This window comes from Aspergillus udagawae (assembly GCF_001078395.1).
Source record: "Aspergillus udagawae IFM 46973 DNA, scaffold_2, whole genome shotgun sequence".
Lineage (NCBI taxonomy): Eukaryota > Fungi > Ascomycota > Eurotiomycetes > Eurotiales > Aspergillaceae > Aspergillus > Aspergillus udagawae.
The window spans coordinates 1873570-1894420 of record NW_025091265.1 but is presented as its reverse complement, the minus strand read 5'-3'; the positions used below and the strand labels follow the sequence as shown (position 1 = coordinate 1894420).

Here is a 20851-nt window from a genome sequence, read left to right as displayed (position 1 = left end):
GCTGGAGTGCCCCATGATTCTCGGATGTGCTCCGTATAGAGTACCTAATAATGGTTATTGTTCCCAATAAAGCAGCCTTAAAGTCCTGCAGCTCAAGGACTGCCGTTCGAGATACCAAGCTTATAATTGAATCTTTGAATGGAAGATGTAAACCTCGAGTCTCCTTTACGGCCAAGTGATATACAATCCTGCTGGGGCACAAATCATCTCAAACGCCTCGATTAAAAAGCGTACATACATATTCATCCTCGCACTATGTATAAACTTCTCAGTTCACGTCAATCCAAATTGAGGAATACCAAGCTCCAGAAGCTAGTTATCCCTAAGCTCCAGCTTCCAGAGCACTAAGCCACCAACTCGACTCTATTGAGTACTGAGTCTTAAGAGATCCAGAAGTGGATCTCACAGTGGAGATGAGCCATCAGACCCTTGTCATCCAAGTGTCTTAGATGATGCGAATACTTGGACAGTTACGCGTATGTGAAGTACCTTAAATCATGAGCTGTTCGATTCTTGTGCTGACATGCCTGAGTTGTTGATACAAGAAGCCCGGTCCTTGCTTCTGGCTCGGATTGACTAGCGACTTAGCATGAGCATCAAAGCGGCTATTGAAAATGAACGGCCGTAGCTGAAATTCGGTCATCGATACCTAACTACCTAGAGATAGGTTCAGGGGCTATGGTCGAGGTATCTACCGTTGGAAACGAGAACAACGTTAAGCCTCTTGGCAGATGGCAATTGTCCTATTCGCGGATTGCCAGCTCTGCAGGAGGATCCGATGTCATCGACTCTGCACGGTCGACCCACGAGGCATGACTTGCGCTGCCTTCCATTCTTAAAATTACCAGTTATGGGGTAGATAACTAACGAGTTAACAACTCTATTCTATTCATATTGCATTTATTATTAGGGGCGACAAACCTCTCTCAACACTCCTTCATTTGTATTCTTCCTCACTCGCTGTTCTACTCGTTTCGTGTATACATCCGACCTGCCATCACTTGACTCTACCCCAATTGAAAACCCCTTATCCAACTCCTCCCTCCACCTCACCAAGGGATCCTCGAAACTGCGTTACAAAATGGAGCTGTGCGGGCGCCAGAAAGTTGTCCAGCGCAAGATGGTGCTCTTGTTAGTTTTGCATACGGTTCAAGTTTAATCACAGGGGCCAGCTGCCTGACTAACTGATTTCGACCACAGGGGAGATGGTGCTTGCGGCAAGACGTCAGCTTTGAATGTGTTCACAAGAGGGTCAGCTGCTCGATCAATGTCTTTACACGCCGATGTATCGAGCATTTGCTAACCATGCTGATAGATTTTTCCCGACAGTCTAGTGAGCTCGTCTTTTCCCGCTTAACAATCCAATGCTAACCTATGCGACTCTGATAGTGAGCCGACTGTTTTTGGTGAGCGCATTCTTCAGTTGTAAAGTCGGTAGATGCTAACAGTTGCCATTTGGTAGAAAACTACGTCCATGGTATTCTTCCTATTTCGCACAACTCCGGTCGAAAGATACTCATTCGTTCCAGACATTTTCGTTGACAACGTACACATGGAGTTGTCGCTGTGGGATACAGCTGGCCAAGAAGAATTCGATCGATTACGGGCACTGTCCTACGAGGATACACATGTTATAATGCTATGTTTCAGCGTGAGGCTCCTGCTGCGTCTGAAGGAAAGAAGTTTGGTGACAAAGCCTGACCATGTCCTTCTCTTGTGCAGGTTGATAGTCCCGACTCGTTCGAAAATGTGGCAACGAAATGGATTGACGAGATTCGCGAGAATTGCCCTGGCGTGAAGTTGGTCCTCACGGCACTCAAATGCGATCTGCGCAAAGACGACGAGTTGAATGACAACCCGAACGCTATCACATTCGAACAAGGATTAGCGAAAGCAAAGGAAATCGGCGCTGTGAAATATCTTGGTGAGAGACTCCTCAGCGATGAGTCGACGATCAGCTATTGATATATGATTGATACGGTAGAATGCTCTGCTGTTCAGAATCGCGGTATCAGGGAGACCTTTTACGAAGCCGCCAAGGTCGCTCTTGATGTGAAGCCTGCAGGATCCAGCGGGTCCAAGGGACAGTGCATCATCCTCTAAATGACTCGTTCCATGCGCCGAGGAATAAGGTCCGATTCACAATCCCATTTGCATGCCGACTTCTCCCTCTAACAATCGGCTCATTTTGACCCACGCGAGTCAGTCGCTTATCATGGCTGGTGATCACAGATACCCTACATCTTTTTCTACTCCTGTGGCCTGTCTGGGTCAACTTCAGCGCTTCAGCGTGACATCCTTCGACAACTTCTTTTCTCTATATATACTTTTCTCCACCTATTTCCTTCTTATTCCTAATGTTTTTTTTGGGTACGTGGTTATCAAGAGGTATACCCGAGTACGGATTGTGGAGCATTTGATTGTCTTGCCTTGTCTACTGGATCTCATTTCCTTCTATGATTTATATCATATATCTGGAGTTATTAATGAAGGTGGCAACTTCATTGCTCCTAACTTTCTCGTAGAACACGCGTATGCCTTGGTCTCTTTTCGACTGTGATGACTATGTCGAAGTCTATTGGGTGGATATTGCAACACCAATATGCAGATTGGTATAATGTACACCAGTGTCGCTGTGAAGCTTTTGTTTCATCTTCTCTATTGTCAGAGGAGATCCTCTTCCCGAACACTATACACACCCTCGATCTTCTCCCCCATTGCACCGCCCCCACATGCAAAATCCGCATTCACCCTCTGTACAAAAGCATCCACAAACTTGTCCGCAACCTCTCCGGTGGACACACCGGGCACACCCTCGCCCTCCAGACTCGTGGCCTCCCGCCCCTCAAGCCCGCACGGTACGATCTGCTGAAAATACCACATCGGCTCCTCCGTCACATTAAACCCAATTCCGTAGCTACTGATATTCCGACGGAGATGAACCCCCACAGCGGTGATTTTCTTAGGCAGAACACCGTCTGCATCCCCGTCCCCACCTGCAGACACAGCCATAGCTGTAGCCGTATTCGTAGCCGGCCGCGGTCGCACCCACACGCCGGGATCCTCGGTCACAAACCCCTGGATGCCATACCCGCGCAGAACATCGATGACACTGTTCTCGAGCAAGCGTATATGGCACCGCGGGGTCAGGCCTAGCCGTCGTAGATCTAGAATCGTGTATGCGACCATCTGGCCGGGCCCGTGGTAGGTCGTCTGCCCCCCGCGCAGGGTGGGATGGTACTCTGCTATGGGCGAGCCATTGGGCGGTGCGGTGAGGATGGAGCGGATGGGTTCCAGGGACGGCGGGAGGGAGAGAGGCGCGGATGGCGAGGAAGGGGCGGTGTTAGAGGGTGGGAGGTCTCGGCGGCCGGTTGTGTAGACTGGGTTGGGGGTGAAGGTTATGATAGTGGGATCTGGGGGCAGGGAATTTGGTGGGTTGGGCTGTATCGCTCCTGTGCCTGCGGCTACTGGAGTGCTCAGTCGCTTGTATGCGAGAAGACGGGTGGTGAGGATTTGCTGGAGATGGGCGACCCGGGTGAAGGAGGTGATGTCGGGGAAATGAACGTGTGCAAGCTTCATCGTTGGAGGTATCGTGGGGGCTTTGTTCTTGCAGTTGAGTTGAGGCGAAGCTTAGATGCAATTGAGTCTGGGTGAATGCATCATGGGTAATGCTAGGAACGGAAATTGGGCCAGTTGCTAGACCAATGGGATCGGACAGTGTGATATGGAGACTAGGTACCGAATACCGTCGGTGGTACATATCTAGTGTCTTGATAAGATAGATCCTCTGTGACGTGAGATCATGTGATGACCAAACAGCCTTCTGGGAAACTTTGGCGAGGTACAAGATTTTATCTATTGTGCTTGCGATCAAAGGTACATGCTATTTCCTCTTTTCATAACTAAAACTGATGCTTATAGCTTGGGAAGCCTAATTGCTGAAGACAGACTTTCAACGGACACAGATCGAAAAGAATATGTATGCAAGGCCCGTGTACCATAAAACCCAAGTGTGCCGCGTAATCAATTTTGTGAAAATTCAGCCGGCTGCTCGAAAAAAAGTAGCGACTCCTTATTAAGGTGCTGAGCCGAATGGCCGAGTCTATGGAGTCACGGTCCCGTTGACAAGTGGTTCGTCGGCTTGTTGCTCGCGTTCAGAGACCAGTTTCCAATCCCGTACGCCACCCTTCCAATCTGCAATGCGACCTTCTCTTACCCGGACCGTGACAACCCGTACGTCATTGTCAATTGATAGACTGGGTCTCCGTTGACCAGCAGCATGCTGCTGTTGACCGAACATACCCAGCTCTTCCTCGAAAGTGTTGTTCTCCAGATGCCTCTCTTTGCACCAGGCTTCTTCCTCCGAACCTGGCTCCAAAAATCGGGCGGTACCAGTGATAGTTGTTGAAATGCTGGATAGTGCGCTGGTGTTCAGATTGAGAAGCAAACTAGCCAAGGACGATCGAGTTGCAACGGGCGGCGGGGAACCATCGCGCTGCCCACTGGGATTGGGGGCGCGGGTGGGAGGACGGTGAGACACCCAGTCATGAACTAAAAGAGAGACTCGTGGATTGGTCATGAGATGGTTCGTCTTGCGTGACGAAGGATTCGTAGTCATAATGATTGTCGGATATGGATCAAAGGGGGTTGATGGCAGATAGGTGTAGGACATGAGAGAGATGTGGGGAGTAAGGCCATCGCAAGTTGCAAGATGGAGCTGTCCAGAATCAGTCAGTCAATATTGACGAAGAGAACGCATATAATCAAGCGAAAAAGAGTAGCAACGTACGAATCTGGAGTTTTTCAGACACGCAATTACCTCGTGAGGGAGAGTCGTCGCGACAAGAGGATGAGTGGTGGTGGCTGAAGCCTCGTATGAAAGTGGTGGATTTAAAGAATCCGTCATTGTGTTGCGATGAAAGAAATTTTGAAGAGTTCAAACAATTGGTGATGCACTCGATATTACCTTGACTGGGCAGAGGAATACCACATCAGTAGCGATCACTCCGTACTACCTTAGGCGGTACACAGCAAAGTGGGATATCGCGGTGGAGGGCAGTGCAATGAACAGGGAGAAGCTGTTGTGGCGGTGTTTATCACTGGTTGCGGCCGAGCCCGGATCGCCGATGGATGGGGCTGCCTTTACACCTTACCGCAAGAGGTAGTACCAGAGCTACCTTAGTAAGACTGTAAGAGTAACTTAACTATGGGAGGGCCCCAGGAGGGGCTTCCCATCGACGTCACCAAACCTCGGACGGTCGGGTCGAGCCAAAAAAGGAGCTGAGCTGTTGACTCAAGCATCCGCGACAGAGGCAAACTGACATGCAAATCCATACCAATGAGAGAAGTGGGATGGAGCTGTTCAGGATAAACATTTAACACGATCAATGCTAAACGTTCTTGACGAGGACAATCATAAATACACCAGTCGTCATCAAGTTATTACAGGTATGGTGCGTTTCCAGCTAGCTAGTGCAAGCAGGACTGAGAAGCAGAACTGAGAAGCAGAACTGAGAAGCAGAACCTCCTCTATAGAGTAGTACTTTACATCTTTCTACATATTTCGTTCCTTGAAGCCTTTACTTTTTACCCAGGAGAACAACTCCCTACTTGCAGTTTACCTAAGGTTGCTGGGATCCTTACTCCGCAGTCGTGGTACATTGTCTGGCCTTTGTTTCCCCGCACTTCTGGTAACCTAAGGAACTCTGGTCTCAGAGTAAGCTGCTTTCCCCAGCTTCTTTCCCACTCAGCTTCAGTCCTTGTCCACCTCATTTATTTCCTTCCACAACCATTGGTGTATCAATGATTAACCACCACTTCTAGTACTCTGTATTAGCCATCTGAAATTACCAGTTTCATTACCTTAGTCTGTGGTGAATTCATACCAGTCTGATTGGGTGATTAGCATTTCTCCGCTTCTTCATCCACCTGCTGGCTTGATCCTTGTGCTTGCCTTTTGACTCCCACGCCACAAAAAGCAACTGCCTCTGTACAACAACCCGCACACACACCACCAAGTACACCATCTCTGCAGCTCTCTTTTTACATTTAAAGCTGTTTCGCAATAGATCGCGTGCCAGTTTCATTAATACTAAATATCCCTGCTTGTTCTCTGTGCTTCCCCTCTTTGAACAACCGCTGTCTGTCTTTCTGCTGTCTTTGCTCCTTGTGAATCCTTCCTTCCCCCCCTTCGACTGTCCCTTCAACCGAGTTGTTTAATCCACTGTCAGACCATACCAATTTGCTCTATTCCTGCACTGTGCCTCAGTTGCCAATCCTTTGGTTCTCTCCTTGTTGTCTTCCCTTTCATCATCTTGTTCATTGAGCCCAACATGCTCGCCCCGCGTTTTGTCCGCCCGGTGTCGTCGCTCGTACGGCCCTTCAGCTCGTCTACCACCGTCTATCGGGCTCCTTCCATCCGTGACATTACCGCAGATTCGGCCGCTGAATTCAACGCGCGTCAGAAGGAGTTCCGGGAAAATTTGGAGGCCGCTCGCAAGAAGAGGGAACAGCAAGAGAGTCAGTCTGTCGATGCTTCTGGTTCTACCCCAGCTTCCCCTGCTATTCGTGATCGCTTCCGTGAGTACGCTACCGCTCCCACTGCTCCCCGACCGAGCAATGCGAGCAGTAAACTTAGCCCTGTTGTTGATGCCGCCAGCGTTCTTGATAGCAAGGCATTGGGCTTACTTTCCACCCACCGTTCTGTAGGAGAGGAGCAGTTGTCGGAAGCCAACCAGTCTCCCAAGCGTGGCCCCTTGTCTTCGCTCATTTACGGAACGAAGGAAGGCCAGCATTTCGACAAGGACATCGAACGTTCGTTTTCGCAAGTCCTCGCTCGCGGTAAATACGTCCATTCGATTGTCTTCCATGAGGTCAAACCCGACAAAGTAGATGAATACGTCGCTCTCGTTGGCGAATGGTACCCCCGCATGGCCAACACCGAAGAAAACAGGGTTAATCTGGTTGGAAGCTGGCGCACGCAAGTGGGAGATAATGACACATTCGGTATTTCCATCTATGAACCCAAAAATCTTCGATCGCCTCCTGAAGTCGTCTCTATTGAGTCTTTCCATTGCTGACATAGGCTTCCGGTAGTGCACATTTGGGAGTACCAGCGTTACGAGGGCTACCATGCCTCTCTGCATAACATTTCCCAACACCCCGAGTTCCCGGCATTTGACCGCAAGTTGAAAAGTCTGATCAAGAGCAAGAAAACATCCCTGATGCAGGAATTCTCCTTTTGGCCAACCACCCCTCCGCGCCGCCTCGGCGGCCTCTTTGAGCTTCGGTCCTACACCCTTCACCCTGGAAACTTGCTTGAGTGGGAGACACACTGGCGCCGCGGCTTGAGGGCTCGCCGGGAAGTCATGGAGGGTGTCGGTGCGTGGTTTGTCCAGATTGGTGATCTGAACACGGTTCACCACCTTTGGCAGTTTGCGAATTTGGAGGAGCGCAAGATCCGTCGCGAGCAGTCTTGGGGCATTGAAGGCTGGGCAGAGACAGTTCACAGGACGGTGCCACTCATTCAAAGCATGCAGAGCCGGATTCTGATCCCCATGCCATGGAGTCCCGTTGGCTAAATCGGTCCGCGCGTTGGAGATTTGTAGAGGTTGCAATCACGAGACCAGGTGGTCCACTTGTGAGGTCGTGGTAGCTAAGCGACAGAAGCCGTCATGGATTGGGTTCCTGCACAAGGTTCTGAGTGCCATGGTTGAGATTGAAGAGCACCGGCGAGCATGTGTGACTGTCACACATTGGTAGTTGCTAGGGCCGCTGCTTTATGGAGACGAGTTCTCTGATTTCACTGGCACGCTGTGGCTTTGTAAACACTCCACAGTATTCCGCTTCTACTCCAGTATACCTACTTAGCTTATAAACCCAACCATGGCGCTTTAGCTATGTATCTATCATGTTCATAACATTTTCAGCAATATTGTATTTAGCAGTCTACCCAGAGTGCTCTTCTCTCTCTCTTTTGCTTTGCCTGTACCCGCATGTGTTTCCTCGGACCAACAAAGGATTTTGTGTCTTGGTAGCCAACTCGGCACAACCTTACTCCATACTGCTGCATCTGATCATGATTAGTTCCCCCCAGTTTTACCCCGCTTTTTCTCGACTGCGACAAGCTGAGCTCAGGCACCGTTTCACTTGTATCTTGCTGGTCTCTCTTTAAGTTCTGCGTAAGAGTGGTATCACTGGTAGGACCGAGTGCCGCACGTGCAAATAAGGTATGTTGCCAGTTGGTCACAGGTTCAAATACACAAATCACGTGGCGTATCAAACCAGCAAGGCCACTGCATTTCTACTCCACCGACCTGGTTCAGGATCAATAATGCGATATTTCTCATTCATGAATACACATCCAACTTTATGGTTATCCGTGGATCTTCTGATTTCATGCATCCGAGGCTTCTAAGCAACCTTAAGGAGCCTAACTGAAAAGTACCGTATGTTCGAATACATGCGGTAGGTTTCTTTGGCCCCGCATCCCGCCCTCAAGGCTGTTTTTCCGCCGGCAGAAAAAAAGTAGACAAGACAGAAATTTGGTACTAAAAGGGAACGTCAACAATCTAGATCAGCGCTCCATCTGTCCTTTTTCAATATCGCTTTCTCGTCGCCATCACTTTTGCTGGGCGTTCCTCCGATGCATTACTTTTATAATATACACTGAACTTTCGATCTTTGATTTTTGGCCTCCTCTGTTTCTCTCGACCTTCTTTGTACTTGACGTTTAGGATTCACCGCCAGCCTGGCTACTCTCCTGTCGTATACCAAAGCTGAGCAGCATCTTTTCCCAGCCTACTTCCCCTAGACTATCGCGAGGCTGGAGCAAGGTCGACAAGATGACCTACATTCGGCAGCATCAATTGCCAAATCTCAAGACTTATCGATATGCTGGAGTGGATCACTCGTTGATCAGTCGATATGTCCTCAAGCCGTTCTATAACCGATGCGTGATCAACTGTTTCCCCATGGGCATGGCGTGAGTAGCTACGCCCCCATTGATGTTTGAACTCTTTTGTTTGCCTGGACTAGCTAACAGTAGTGTTCTACGTCTTTTCTGTTCAGGCCTAATGCCGTAAGTCTCTAGTCCTCCTGGCTGGTCGAGCTTTAGCAGACCTACGATCGAGAAACTGAGGATTGGTAGATTACCCTGACAGGGTTCTTATTTGTGGTAATCAACTTCATCACCATCTTATGGTACAACCCAACGTTAGATCACGATTGCCCTCCATGGGTCTATGCCAGTTGCGCCATTGGGTTGTTCCTGTATCAGACGTTCGATGCAGTAGACGGCATGCAAGCGTATGGACACCGGTCCTCCTTCCCATCTGCTAGTAGACTAGATTGACTGAGTCTTGTCCATACAGGCGGAGAACAAGACAAAGCAGCCCCCTTGGGGAGCTGTTTGACCACAGTAAGTAGAATGTCGCCCGGGGTCTTCAAGGACAAAGAGAAAGCGCGATGTTCATTCCTTTTCCCTGCAGGTGTCGATGCATGCAATACGGCTCTCGGAGTAATCATCTTTGCTGGCGTGACGAACCTTGGTCAGACCTGGGCTACTATACTGAGTCTCTTCGGAGGTACGCCGAGATTGCCTCCTAGAATTGCTTTATCAGAGTACTAATTCAGGGTAGCGACTATGACTTTCTATGTTCAGACATGGGATGAATACTATACTCAAATTTTGACTCTGGGAATCATCTCTGGCCCCGTTGAAGGTGTCTTGACTCTGTGCACCGTGTTCGCTTTCACTGCCTACCAGGGCGGCGGCAGCTTCTGGCACCGCCCCATGCTTGAGACGATCGGTGTCCCCAAATTGGATGTGATTCCCGCTCATTTGTATGAGATGCCCTTTACGCAGTGGTACCTGATCTACGGCGCCATCATCCTCTTCTTTGCCACTGGGTCCAGCATTGCACATGTCATGAAGGTTCAAGCTGAGCGTGGAAAGGACACGGTTAAACCCCTTTATGGCTTGATCCCGCTGGTTACAATGTGGACGCTTGCGCCCATCTACCTGTACTTGCAACCTACCATTCTGGAACACTACACGGTTCCATTCATGCTATTAGTGGGCTTGATCAACGCCTACGCTGTGGGCAACATGATCGTTGCACACCTGATCAAAGCGGACTTTCCTTTCTTCCATATCTTCATCGGCATTGCCCCTCTCGCGTTGGGCGTGCTGGACAGTGCTGTGCCCTTGCTTGGTCTTTGGCACAGTGTCCTCGGGAATGAATCCGGTCAGGTCGCCTACCTCTTCGGATGTCTGGGTCTGGCCATCGGTGTGTACGGAAGTTTTGTGGTATGTCCTACGGCCCGACAATAAGGAATCATAATTGAGACTGACGATCCCTAGCACGAAGTTATCATTACAATATGTGATTACATTGACATCTGGTGCTTGTCCATCAAGTATCCACATGTCGAAGAGCGGCCGATTGCTAATGGGCAACCCAAGAAAGTGCTGTGAGGGCAAAGGTTGCCCACTGCAACTATTCACCTGCATATCAACTATGCCAGAATCACATACAACAACAAATGCGTGATGGGGAGATGTTGGCGAAGAGCTTTAAGTGGGAAAGCAATACCCGATTGCACTGTATTGTATTGTACGCTAGAGCCGTTCTGTCGGGTTACTGTTTTGCTTCACCTGGATCGATTTGGATTATTGGACTATACCTCAGGTACATACGGTCTACCTGTGCCTATATCATGGCTGGTCTGGAAACCAGCCTTTGACACGTTTCACATTATGTGGGAATTGGATTAGCGGTTCATTCAACAGCAGCTTTTTCTAATGAATTTGATACGTTACGGATTGAGCTATTCTCTACTAAACTCCTGAAGGGAGCCATGTACGAATCGACCCCCCGAGGCGTCATCATAAAGAAGTAGCTGGACAGATCCAGAATATAGACTATGGACCTTGATGGCAAGGAGACTACCTGATCAGGAATAGTTGGATATGGGGGGTCAAGCTATACCTTAACAGACATAGCAAAAGCTATGATTGGCTACCTCTTGGGCGGGGATGGGACGAGCACACGGGCCGTGTCAAAATTACCAGTAAGAGGAAGGTAAGCGAGGGTTTAAGCCCTATTCTCCCCAAACGGGCCCGGCTGGGCGACGCCCTCAGAGAATTCCCTTCAAACTTCGCCATCTCCACGAGACCACCTCTTTCGCTTCAACACCCCTCAAGCAGGCCATCTCCATCAGCGCAGCATTTCAATCCATTTCGCTGATCGACTTTTTGTCTCGTCAAGATGGTAGGTTCTACTTGCATTTTAGCCTCATGCAACACCTTGGGATATCTCCTAGCCGTTCTGCTTGTCGTCTGCACAGGCTAAGGAGCTTGCTGCCCGTCGTGTGCCCGCCGTCGCCGGACCGTTTCATCACAGAAAGACATCAAAGTATCATCGACTAACACGATTTTTCTCTTTCACAATAGGTTCTCGCGGTCGACCTCCTCAACCCTACTCCTCAGGCTGAGGCTCGCAAGCACAAGCTTAAGGTATGATACCGAAATACATGTCCACCAAGGTCCTGGGTCCGATGGCTGATGTTGGGATCCGTTTCGACAAATAGACCCTTGTGCCTGCTCCCCGTTCCTTCTTCATGGACGTCAAGTGCCCCGGCTGCTTCACCATCACCACCGTCTTCTCCCACGCCCAGACTGTCGTCGTCTGCGCCGGCTGCTCGACCGTCCTTTGCCAGCCCACCGGTGGCAAGGCCAGACTCACTGAGGGCTGCTCCTTCCGGAGGAAGTAAATGTCACATTACGACGCAACCGAAGCCGGAGCGATGATTTAGGGAATGTGGCGTTCTTCTTCGACGATGGATTAATCTTTTTTTTTGAGAGAGCAGATTGCAGATAGAAGATGGAGTCCTCGCCCCCTTTGCGGGAAATCTCAAAAAAATTACAAAGTTCGATCCGAAAAAAAGCATTACCGGGCAGTTAATTGCCACACCCAAAAGCATTGACAATGTGTTAAGCTTTTATCTCATGGAGGGGAGTTCCGGATATCTGGCATATGAACACGGTCCAACACTATATCAATCCGTTTCTGCACATCTTCTACTCGTTGCTTCTTAACTCTGTTCTTTTACTTGTTCTCACACACTTGTTGATATTGTACGACGATTCTCATTAACGGATTGTATCTCGGTTACCCTGAAAAACGACACGGACTATGACGGGCTCCTCTTGACGATAACGAACGACATCTGCACGAGCCTGGCTGGCCACAACGATACCCAGATGTCGGATGAAACGGAGCGTTCGTCGTTGACGGCAACGGATGGACTCTGGAGTGGCCGGTGCAGCGCTATGACGGGCGATGTTACTGCTGGATGATGCGGGAGCGAGTGTTCATGGCAGGAGAGCTTGCAGTTGGTTACGGTTCATTCTGTAGCTAAGCTGTAGTTAGTCTCGATTGCTGTAGTGAATCTCAAGCCCTAGTTTCAGTCCTCTGTGTCGCCCATGTAATTGTACATGTAAATGCACTCGTTTCCACATTCGTCTATGCTACTTGCTATATACTTTGTAAATCTTATCTCGCTACGGGCTTATCGTCCTTGTCATCGGCCCCTTCCTTCCACGACTTTCTTATCGATTATCACCCCGGTTCACCAACCCCCCCACCCCTCCCTGATATATTGCCCAACGGATATTGCCCAACGTAGTCCACAATTCGCCATGCATACTTCAAGTGTTTTGACACTATTGACTGACTGCAGCATACTGGGCACGCTGGGCCAATTGACAGCAGAGCGACATATGCAACAATACAAAAATTTCATTCGTGTTCGTCTTGCTCATGCACTATAATGTCAACGAGAGTTCGACTATTCAGTAATCAGCCTGCTATAAGCTCCAGGTGGGATGTCTCGATCCATTCCTCATCCTAGACCTTGATGGGAACAATGGAGATGCGAACTAGGGCAGAAGAACCAGCTCCATGTCCCTTCGTGGCCCATCCATTATCCAGTGACCTACCCACCCCTAGCGATAGCCGGAGGAATGGTGGAACACTCGAAACTAAGGGAGAAATTCAAAGCTAAACCTCAACCAACGCTTTCGCCTTGGCCCGAATGTCCTCCCCAAAGTCCACGGGGTTATTCGGGTCGCCGCCCGTCATCAGTGCCAGTTTACCCGTGGTATCGTTGACGAGGGTGTTGGTGAAGTTGTTCCGGCCGAGGACGTCCTGGGCCATGCTGCGGGCGTTGGCGTCGCCGGCACGGAACTTGTCCATGTCGATTTCTTGCAGTTCGCGGTGGGTGTTGCGGACGAAATCGAAGAGGAAGTAGAGGGTTGGGTGGGTGTTCGGGGGCTGCATTTGCGGGTGGGCTTCAAAGGATCTGTTGGTTGCCGCAGTTGGCATATTAGTGAAGGAACCATTTTATTCAGGCTGGGCGTGAGGTTGAGATGATCGACGATTGGCGTGCATGTGCTAGCTTGTGGTGATGCTTGCAGGCAGATACGTACGTGAGGAGCTCGGCCATTTTGGCATCGATGCGGTCGACGTTGAATTCGAGCTGTTCAGCGCTCATTTTGGATGGTGTAGCAGCCTAAATGAACAGTGCTGTGTTTGTGATGAGTGGGAACACGTTTGTGGGAAACTATTAGTAACTAGTGAGTGATCAGTCGACGAGATTGGGTGTTGTTGGATGATGATGATCGAATCCGATAGATCACGGAGTCTGTAGAAGTGGTGGAGCTACTCCAAAATCAAAGAACGCTAACATTGCCGCGCCTTATCTTATCGCGCGGGAGTTGTCCCACTGCGCTACGGAGTACCTCTCTAGAGATTGGGCCAAGAGATATCAACGATTCAGCTTCACTTCGCATAGATGGACAATTTATAGAAATTCTGCGTAATCTGTTGCTAATTGTGACTCTCGTCAACCCTTGCCACAGCCTCTCATCATGGCGCCCCGTCAACCCCTCAAGCTCCTCATGCTTCACGGCTACACCCAGTCCGGCACCCTATTCCACGCCAAAAGCCGCGCCCTCATCAAGCACATCACAAAGGCATTCCCACTCCACGAAGTCTCCGCCATCTACCCAACAGGTCCCATCCGCCTCAATCCCGCCGACATACCAGGTTACGAGCCGCCCGCAGAGGGTTCCACCGCAGAACAGCAACAGGAGCAAATCGAAGCATACGGGTGGTACCGCCGCTCAAACACCGCCGATCCACCCCTCTACCTCGGCCTTGAAGGCGGCCTGGATGCCATTGCCAAGGTCCTCCGCGAGCAAGGGCCCTTCGACGGCGTGATCGGGTTCTCGCAGGGCGCCGCGATGGCCGCTATGGTTGCGTCGCTGCTCGAGCCCGGCCGAAAGCAGGCATTCGAGCATTTCGCGGATCCCAAGGTTGCCTCGGAGGGGTCCGAGGTCAAGGAGCCTGTTGCGGGTGTCGCATATCCCGCGTCGTTTGAGGAAGCGGGCCATCCGCCTCTGAAGTTTGCGTTGTGTTATAGTGGGTTCCGGTCTCCGGGGCCGCGGTATCGGCCGTTCTATGAGAATCCGCCTATTCAGACACCTATTCTGCATGTCCTGGGATCGTTAGATGCTGTTGTTGATGATACACGCAGTCGTGCGCTGGTCGAAGCCTGTGCTGGTGATCCGGAAAAGGAGGGGAAGGTTGTGTGGCATCCTGGTGGGCACTTCTTGCCTAGTCAGAGACCGTATTTGGATGCTGCGGTGCGGTTCATCAAAGAGCAACTGGAAGGAAACCAAGCGAAGACGGATGCAAAGGAAGATGACGTTAGGGATATGGATTTGCCGTTTTAGACTTTGGGTCGTCATTTTTGCCTTACTACCCGCTTTGTATATATCTGACCCGACATTTCAGATGGTGTCCATAGACTTAGACGTATCGTGCCTTAGATTACAATATGACAATCGACGATCAGTACCGGAGGTACTAGGTAAGCTCTATGCTTCAAGGAATTGAAATTCTGCGTCACGCATTAATCCGGGGTCGTTCACTATCAGTATATTTTACACACTGTTGCAAAATATCTAGTACCCAGTACGATCATGACCGCTATCCACATGAGCGCCACCAACAGATGCCTTTCAACGAGCCTTGCCCTTCTCCCCGCGGGATGGAAGAATTCTGGCCATCATCTCTTCCTTGGTAATCAAATGATCGATGCGCTCCAGTAACCCAAGAAGGCTCTTCATGTCGGTGCTCCATTCGTTCAGCACATCATCAGCATCTCGAGGCTTGGCGAAATTGACCAGTCGTGCTGGACGGTCAATCTTGGCATAGATGGTTTTCGATGTCACCAGCTCGCTGATGTACTTCTCTGTCTCTTCCTCGGTCAGATCGAGGAGCTCAGTCAGACGACCCATCTGAATGCGAGTATAGTACTTGGCTACCACGCGGACATTGTGTTCGATGACGCGCTTGCGGAGATCTTGCCACCGCTTGTGTGCCTGATCCTCCGCGGACTGACTGGGTTGCAAGTCGAACACGTCCGTGTTGCAGAGATGTGGACCAAACTGCTCGGCAACCATGGGCCAACGCATCAGCTCTGGGATGGTGAAGAGCTTGATCAGACGAGCTTCAACAGGAACTAGAGAGAGTCGAGAATCTTGCTGAATGCGATGCAGCAGATCGGACTGTTCGTTGTCGTATGGAGATAGGACAATGTAGTAGACGATTCGGGCAAGCACCTTTCGTGACTATCGTCAGTTTCCACATTAAAATGGCGGCTAGGTATCTGCTTACTGCTCGCAGTTGCTCAGGGTTTTTCTCCACTGATTCCGTGTCCAGGACCTCGCGGTAGTGTTTGCAAACATCCAGATACTTGTAGTCATGGTTTGCGAGAATGATCTGTTGCTCGTAATAACGGAGCTTCAGGTCTGTCACGTCATCGTCGACTTCCATGGGAGGTTCATCGGGAGCGCGTGTCTTTTCTCTTTCCTCGGCCGCCTTCTTGAGCTTTTCGATTTCCTCTGCTGACTTCTTTGGCTTGCGTGCGAAGTAGCGCTTGTTGATCTTGCGGCTCAGGATTGCAGCTTGTGACCAATCACCACGTTCTATGCAAAGAGCTACCTGCTCCAAGATAAACTCTGTCTTCTCACGTCTGGTCATCGAACCGAAGGTTTCCACCTGCAGCTCGCAAAGGATGTCGGCAGCAGCATTGACGTCACCCTGTGTCTTCTTGATGTTCGACAAAATGCGTGTTACACGAGCCCTCTCCACTTCGACAAAAATCTGCAAAAGGTATCAGCAAACAAGCGTGCTGGAGCGACGGGCCTGTTATGGAGCACTTACCTTGCCTTCGGTCACGGTCCGCAACGTCTCGATCACGGACAACTTCACATCTATGCTAGGCGTCTCATCCAAAAACTTCATCACTGTCTGAACCATCCTCGTTGTCGCCTGTTTGAGTTGTCCATGTTTCTTGGAGAGCAGGAGCACTTGATCATTGAGGAGATTCCAGTTGCCCGAGTCTTTAGAGATTGTGACGATGGTGACAAGAATCCGTGAAGTAGTAGCGAGATCAGAAGCCTGAATCGAGTGTCAGGTTAGTCTGAGCGGTCGGGAAAGTAGGAATTGAGCATGATGCCATACCTGTCGTGCTTGCTTCTCCAGAACCAGGAGCTTATCGATGGCAGCTTCAACATCGGACTAGGGAGACAGCGTTAATACTAGGTTAACACCAAAAAGCAAATGCTTCGAACCTTTGCTAGCTGCTCTGCCTCTGGGATCAGCTTGTCAGCATCCTTTGAGAAATCCTTCTCCGGCTTCAAGAGGCCTCCGTCGGACATTGTGACAAGCGCTGAGACGTTACTTCTTGAAATGGTCGTACTGAGGCGTAGGAATCAGAAGCCCTGTATTTATATATCCCAGAGGTTCCAATAGTTCTGGAATAAGAGTGTTAATTAGTTTTGAAATAGATTCTAGATAGATGGACGTGAAGCTCTGATAGTGTGTACCTGCGCCTTGCTCTCCGGACCAGCTCAAGCTGGCGGAAGCTTTGTATCACGTGATATGGCATCACCCAATCGAACTACAGACAAGTGCCTCTACATTCTCGCGATCCTATCAACAAACCGCCTTTCTCATGGACATCGGTGTTTCGCGGTCTTAGTTCTCACATGGGAGATCCTAGGAAATCGCGGACACCTTCTGAAGCTCTCAGCCTCCTTAGGAGATGACTTTTATCGAAGCTCACGCGATGTAAGGTCCAACTGATGCTTGGGGACATGGCGATAAGGATCAGTCAAGACTGACGATGGGGGATCTATGGTCACTACCAGCATCATGAAGGCTTTGCTTTGGCTGTCAATAAGATCCTTCCGCCAGTCTTCTGTCAATTCCTCCCACTGGACCCATTACTGTCACTGTTAATATGATTCCTTATCAGTCTATCCCAGGTAAAATTGCTGGGAGGCTTAGATAAGCGAAAGGTACGATCACGCAATATCGCATTAACTATTTCGGGCTCCACGGAGTACAAACCAGCGGAAAGAAAGAAACGTTTAAAGAGTCAATTGTTTTCTTGTCGCGCTTGACTGATTTTCTTTTGGATTTCTGTTCTATAATACTATTGATAAGCTTATCGGTCCTGTCATCCGCAACAGTCATTTGGGGGGAAAGTTACTGTTATCTCCAGCGTATGAATAAGCTTCATGCTGGGTTCGGTATTTCCGCGGAAATTCAAAAAGCGATTCGTTGCCCTCTCTCTTAAGGCTGAGGATCGAAGGCGGTTGGGCTAGATAAAAGAGTCAAAGCAACCATTCTGCAGCCTTCATATTCACATTTTCTACCTCATAAAAGACAACCAAAGCTTGTTCGCATTGGACATTGCTTGCGGTGGCAATCTGTCACGATGAAGGATGCGTCTTGCGACAATGGCTGTCAAGCGCCTTTGCTGATGGCTATGAACACCGAAGATCAGGTGCACTTAATTATTGGGACGAACCCTTTAGCAGGAGCCCGTTGTGCGAAGAGTGTAGGCGTCGGAGCGAAACCTATCATCATCGCACCAGATACGGTCGATGTGCACTATACATTGACCGAGCGCTTCGAAGATGGCTCAGCGCAATGGTTACGCAGAGCATTTAAAGACGATGATTTAACCACCCTTGGGCGGGAGGAAGTCGACCATGTTGTGGACATGGTGTTTGTCACTCTCGGCGGCAGTGACCCATTGAGTAAGCATTGATCAATTTGCCATACCGCAGCTTTCGTGACCGTTGACTGACACTTCAACAGGTTCCCATGTTTCGAAGCTTTGCCGGCGTCTGAGAATTCCGGTAAATGTGTCTGACGCACCGGATCTCTGCTCCTTCAGCTTGCTCTCTACGTACTCGGATGGCCCTCTGCATATCGGAATTACGACTTCTGGCCGTGGCTGCAAGCTTGCTTCTCGCCTCAGGAGGGAAATTTCTGCTTCGCTTCCTCCGAATCTCGGGACTGCCATAGACAGACTCGGTGCGGTAAGAAGGCGTCTTTGGGCAGAAGACTACGCTGCAGGACTCTGTGATGGCATTTTCAACGGCGACGACGATGATTCGACAGGTCAAAATCATACTTTCAATAATCTAGTCACGGAGCATGACAAATCGGCCGCCAAAACAAGACGCATGCGCTGGCTCTCTCAGATTTGCGAGTATTGGCCATTACGCAAACTCGCCGCTATCACCGATTCTGATATTGAAAGGATCCTTCAGGCCTACTCCGCTGGTAAAGAAAATGCCAGCGACATGAATGGGACTGCATGGTTATCTAAGAAAGGGAAAATTGTCCTGGCTGGCTCTGGTCCAGGTCACCCTGATCTTCTCACTCGCGCAACTTATCATGCGATTCAGAATGCAGACATTATTTTGGCAGATAAGCTTGTGCCTGCTCCGGTCTTGGACTTGATTCCGCGTCGGACTGAGGTCCATATTGCGCGGAAATTCCCCGGAAACGCGGATCAAGCACAAGAAGAGTTTATGCAAATGGGGATCGAAGCCCTACGCCAGGGGCGGTACGTACTCCGGCTGAAGCAGGGAGACCCGTATCTCTATGGGCGAGGAGGAGAGGAGTTTGAGTACTTCCGAGGCGAAGGGTTTATACCCTTGGTTCTTCCCGGAATAACTAGTGCACTCAGTGCCCCATTGTTCGCGGATATCCCTGCTACCCATCGTGGTGTTTCCGATCAGGTTCTGGTCTGCACCGGCACTGGAAGGAAAGGCGCAGCTCCAGAGCCCCCTACTTACGTACCGACTCAGACGGTTGTCTTTCTGATGGCACTGCATAGACTGTCTGCACTTGTGGAATCACTGACCACGGTACCGGCGGAAGATGACAGCTCCCGTGCGAGAACCGCCTGGCCCAAGGATACTCCATGCGCCATCGTTGAACGGGCTTCATGCACAGATCAGCGGGTTATTCGCTCGACTCTTGAGCACGTCTGCTTGGCATTTGAAGCTGAAGGGTCTCGTCCTCCCGGGTTGCTCATTGTCGGAGCCAGCTGCCATGTTCTACACCGACCCAGCGGTCAAAAATGGATCGTTGAGGAGGGATTTCGTGGCCTTGATGAATTGCATACGGTTGTAGACGAGTCTATGAGGGACGGCAGTGTGCTGAAGGCCTCTTGATGTGGTTAGCATTTACATTCGGTGATTTTTTGGCACGAGTTATGAGAGATCACAATCATGAGCGGGGAGTTTGTTTCAACAGTTCTTCGATTTGAGATAGAGATACCCATATAGATTATGTTTCAACACTATGGATTGGTCACTTTGATTCCTCATTTAGCCTTTGTATTAAACCAAAATGGTAAATTCAGACTTGTCTTAATTCTTGGAAAACCTGTCAAAGTAAAAAGGACTGGGAAGTTCTGACGTGAAATTCTTCAGAAGCATGGCTTGAGGTAGATGAGTGAAATATATCTTCTCCGTACAGGGATCTATACGGAGTCACGGGTTTCCGCCACTAGGCCTCAAATACCCTCCACGCCTCCTCAAGTCAGCTCTTGTCAGCATCAACCATTCCAACAAGCATCTATCATCATACAGTACCGACTGCAACATGTCAGCAGACAACAAGACGTATCTCTCGAACGGGCAGGTACTCTCAAGGTACGGATACGATAGCCAGTTCTAGAAAGCAAAAGGCAAGAAGGCTAACGTGATTCCACTCTAGTCCTCCTCTCTCCGTTCGCATCCTACGCTTCTTCGAAAATATCTACTTCTTCCTCGGCTTATATTTCGTGAGCCTTTTCTCGGTATGTTGGGACCGTGATGTTCTCCGACACGTCGTTCCTCAGAGGCCTCGTCGGATCGTTCACTCAGCAGTGTACGCCAGTTACTGACATTTGATCCTCATAGCTCGATCCCTATACTGCCGCTCAGAATTCGCAGTTCAATGTATCACGGGCAGGAAACCGTCACAATGCTAGGCCTCGCTGGGGAGGTAGTGGTCCTAGCTCTGGAGGTGGCGGCGGCGGACCTGGAGGTGGATTTGGCCCTCGCAAGATTGGGCGTGTGGACGATATTAGAGGGCCGGAGTGTAAAAGCTGCCGTTGAGGCTGGGTAGGGTGTTTAGTGACTTGTCCTTCAGCGATGCTTTTGTTAGGATGCCTTACGAGAACCAGCGTGTCTTGCACGTGGCACAGGGATTTGGCTTTTATTACTGTGAAGATAATGACATCTTCGTCGTAGGTCCTTCGCCATTCGTGTGCATTGTACATACTATAACCCGCTGGGCCGTATATGGTGTAATTTCTGTCCATTCATGGAAGCTCGGATCGATTTGATAGACTGGTCTATGCAGGGGGACACTACGGCTGCGGACTCATTATCTCTGACATGCCTGCTGGCAGAGCGAGGTGTTCG

At 50.0% G+C, this 20851-nt stretch overlaps 10 protein-coding genes across 10 annotated transcripts; 6 read left to right on the top strand and 4 right to left on the bottom strand.

The window, feature by feature from the left end:
- Window positions 1–1081: 1081 nt before the first annotated feature.
- On the top strand, window positions 1082–2103 carry rho3 (Rho family GTPase RHO3; the record flags this gene model as incomplete). Its single annotated transcript, XM_043287935.1, has 8 exons — window positions 1082–1131; window positions 1201–1251; window positions 1316–1333; window positions 1390–1406; window positions 1463–1477; window positions 1530–1651; window positions 1723–1924; window positions 1985–2103. The coding sequence occupies 8 exons, from the start codon at window positions 1082–1084 to the stop codon at window positions 2101–2103; spliced, it is 594 nt and encodes a 197-aa protein (XP_043143870.1).
- A 561-nt stretch (window positions 2104–2664) lies between these two features.
- On the bottom strand, window positions 2665–3579 carry Aud_002977 (lipoyl(octanoyl) transferase LIP2; the record flags this gene model as incomplete). Its single annotated transcript, XM_043287934.1, has 1 exon — window positions 2665–3579. The coding sequence occupies one exon, from the start codon at window positions 3577–3579 to the stop codon at window positions 2665–2667; it is 915 nt and encodes a 304-aa protein (XP_043143869.1).
- A 523-nt stretch (window positions 3580–4102) lies between these two features.
- Aud_002976 (pyridoxamine 5'-phosphate oxidase family protein) lies at window positions 4103–4906 on the bottom strand (the record flags this gene model as incomplete). The annotated part of the gene is made up of 2 exons (XM_043287933.1): window positions 4103–4717; window positions 4790–4906. 2 exons carry the CDS (start codon window positions 4904–4906, stop codon window positions 4103–4105), a joined length of 732 nt encoding a protein of 243 aa, XP_043143868.1.
- A 1426-nt stretch (window positions 4907–6332) lies between these two features.
- Aud_002975 (NIPSNAP family protein) lies at window positions 6333–7580 on the top strand (the record flags this gene model as incomplete). The annotated part of the gene is made up of 2 exons (XM_043287932.1): window positions 6333–7005; window positions 7096–7580. 2 exons carry the CDS (start codon window positions 6333–6335, stop codon window positions 7578–7580), a joined length of 1158 nt encoding a protein of 385 aa, XP_043143867.1.
- A 1263-nt stretch (window positions 7581–8843) lies between these two features.
- Aud_002974 (aminoalcoholphosphotransferase) lies at window positions 8844–11775 on the top strand (the record flags this gene model as incomplete). The annotated part of the gene is made up of 8 exons (XM_043287931.1): window positions 8844–8983; window positions 9162–9248; window positions 9372–9418; window positions 9489–9584; window positions 9639–10309; window positions 10364–10468; window positions 11456–11518; window positions 11593–11775. The coding sequence occupies 8 exons, from the start codon at window positions 8844–8846 to the stop codon at window positions 11773–11775; spliced, it is 1392 nt and encodes a 463-aa protein (XP_043143866.1).
- A 1289-nt stretch (window positions 11776–13064) lies between these two features.
- Aud_002973 (uncharacterized protein) lies at window positions 13065–13557 on the bottom strand (the record flags this gene model as incomplete). Its single annotated transcript, XM_043287930.1, has 2 exons — window positions 13065–13365; window positions 13493–13557. The coding sequence occupies 2 exons, from the start codon at window positions 13555–13557 to the stop codon at window positions 13065–13067; spliced, it is 366 nt and encodes a 121-aa protein (XP_043143865.1).
- A 376-nt stretch (window positions 13558–13933) lies between these two features.
- Window positions 13934–14800, top strand: Aud_002972 (alpha/beta hydrolase; the record flags this gene model as incomplete). Its single annotated transcript, XM_043287929.1, has 1 exon — window positions 13934–14800. The coding sequence occupies one exon, from the start codon at window positions 13934–13936 to the stop codon at window positions 14798–14800; it is 867 nt and encodes a 288-aa protein (XP_043143864.1).
- Window positions 14801–15088: 288 nt separating this feature from the next.
- On the bottom strand, window positions 15089–16792 carry Aud_002971 (proteasome regulatory particle lid subunit RPN5; the record flags this gene model as incomplete). The annotated part of the gene is made up of 5 exons (XM_043287928.1): window positions 15089–15691; window positions 15747–16235; window positions 16296–16532; window positions 16596–16652; window positions 16706–16792. 5 exons carry the CDS (start codon window positions 16790–16792, stop codon window positions 15089–15091), a joined length of 1473 nt encoding a protein of 490 aa, XP_043143863.1.
- Window positions 16793–17856: 1064 nt separating this feature from the next.
- Aud_002970 (putative siroheme synthase) lies at window positions 17857–19612 on the top strand (the record flags this gene model as incomplete). Its single annotated transcript, XM_043287927.1, has 2 exons — window positions 17857–18181; window positions 18243–19612. The coding sequence occupies 2 exons, from the start codon at window positions 17857–17859 to the stop codon at window positions 19610–19612; spliced, it is 1695 nt and encodes a 564-aa protein (XP_043143862.1).
- A 433-nt stretch (window positions 19613–20045) lies between these two features.
- Window positions 20046–20542, top strand: Aud_002969 (uncharacterized protein; the record flags this gene model as incomplete). Its single annotated transcript, XM_043287926.1, has 3 exons — window positions 20046–20095; window positions 20160–20241; window positions 20345–20542. The coding sequence occupies 3 exons, from the start codon at window positions 20046–20048 to the stop codon at window positions 20540–20542; spliced, it is 330 nt and encodes a 109-aa protein (XP_043143861.1).
- Window positions 20543–20851: the final 309 nt, after the last annotated feature.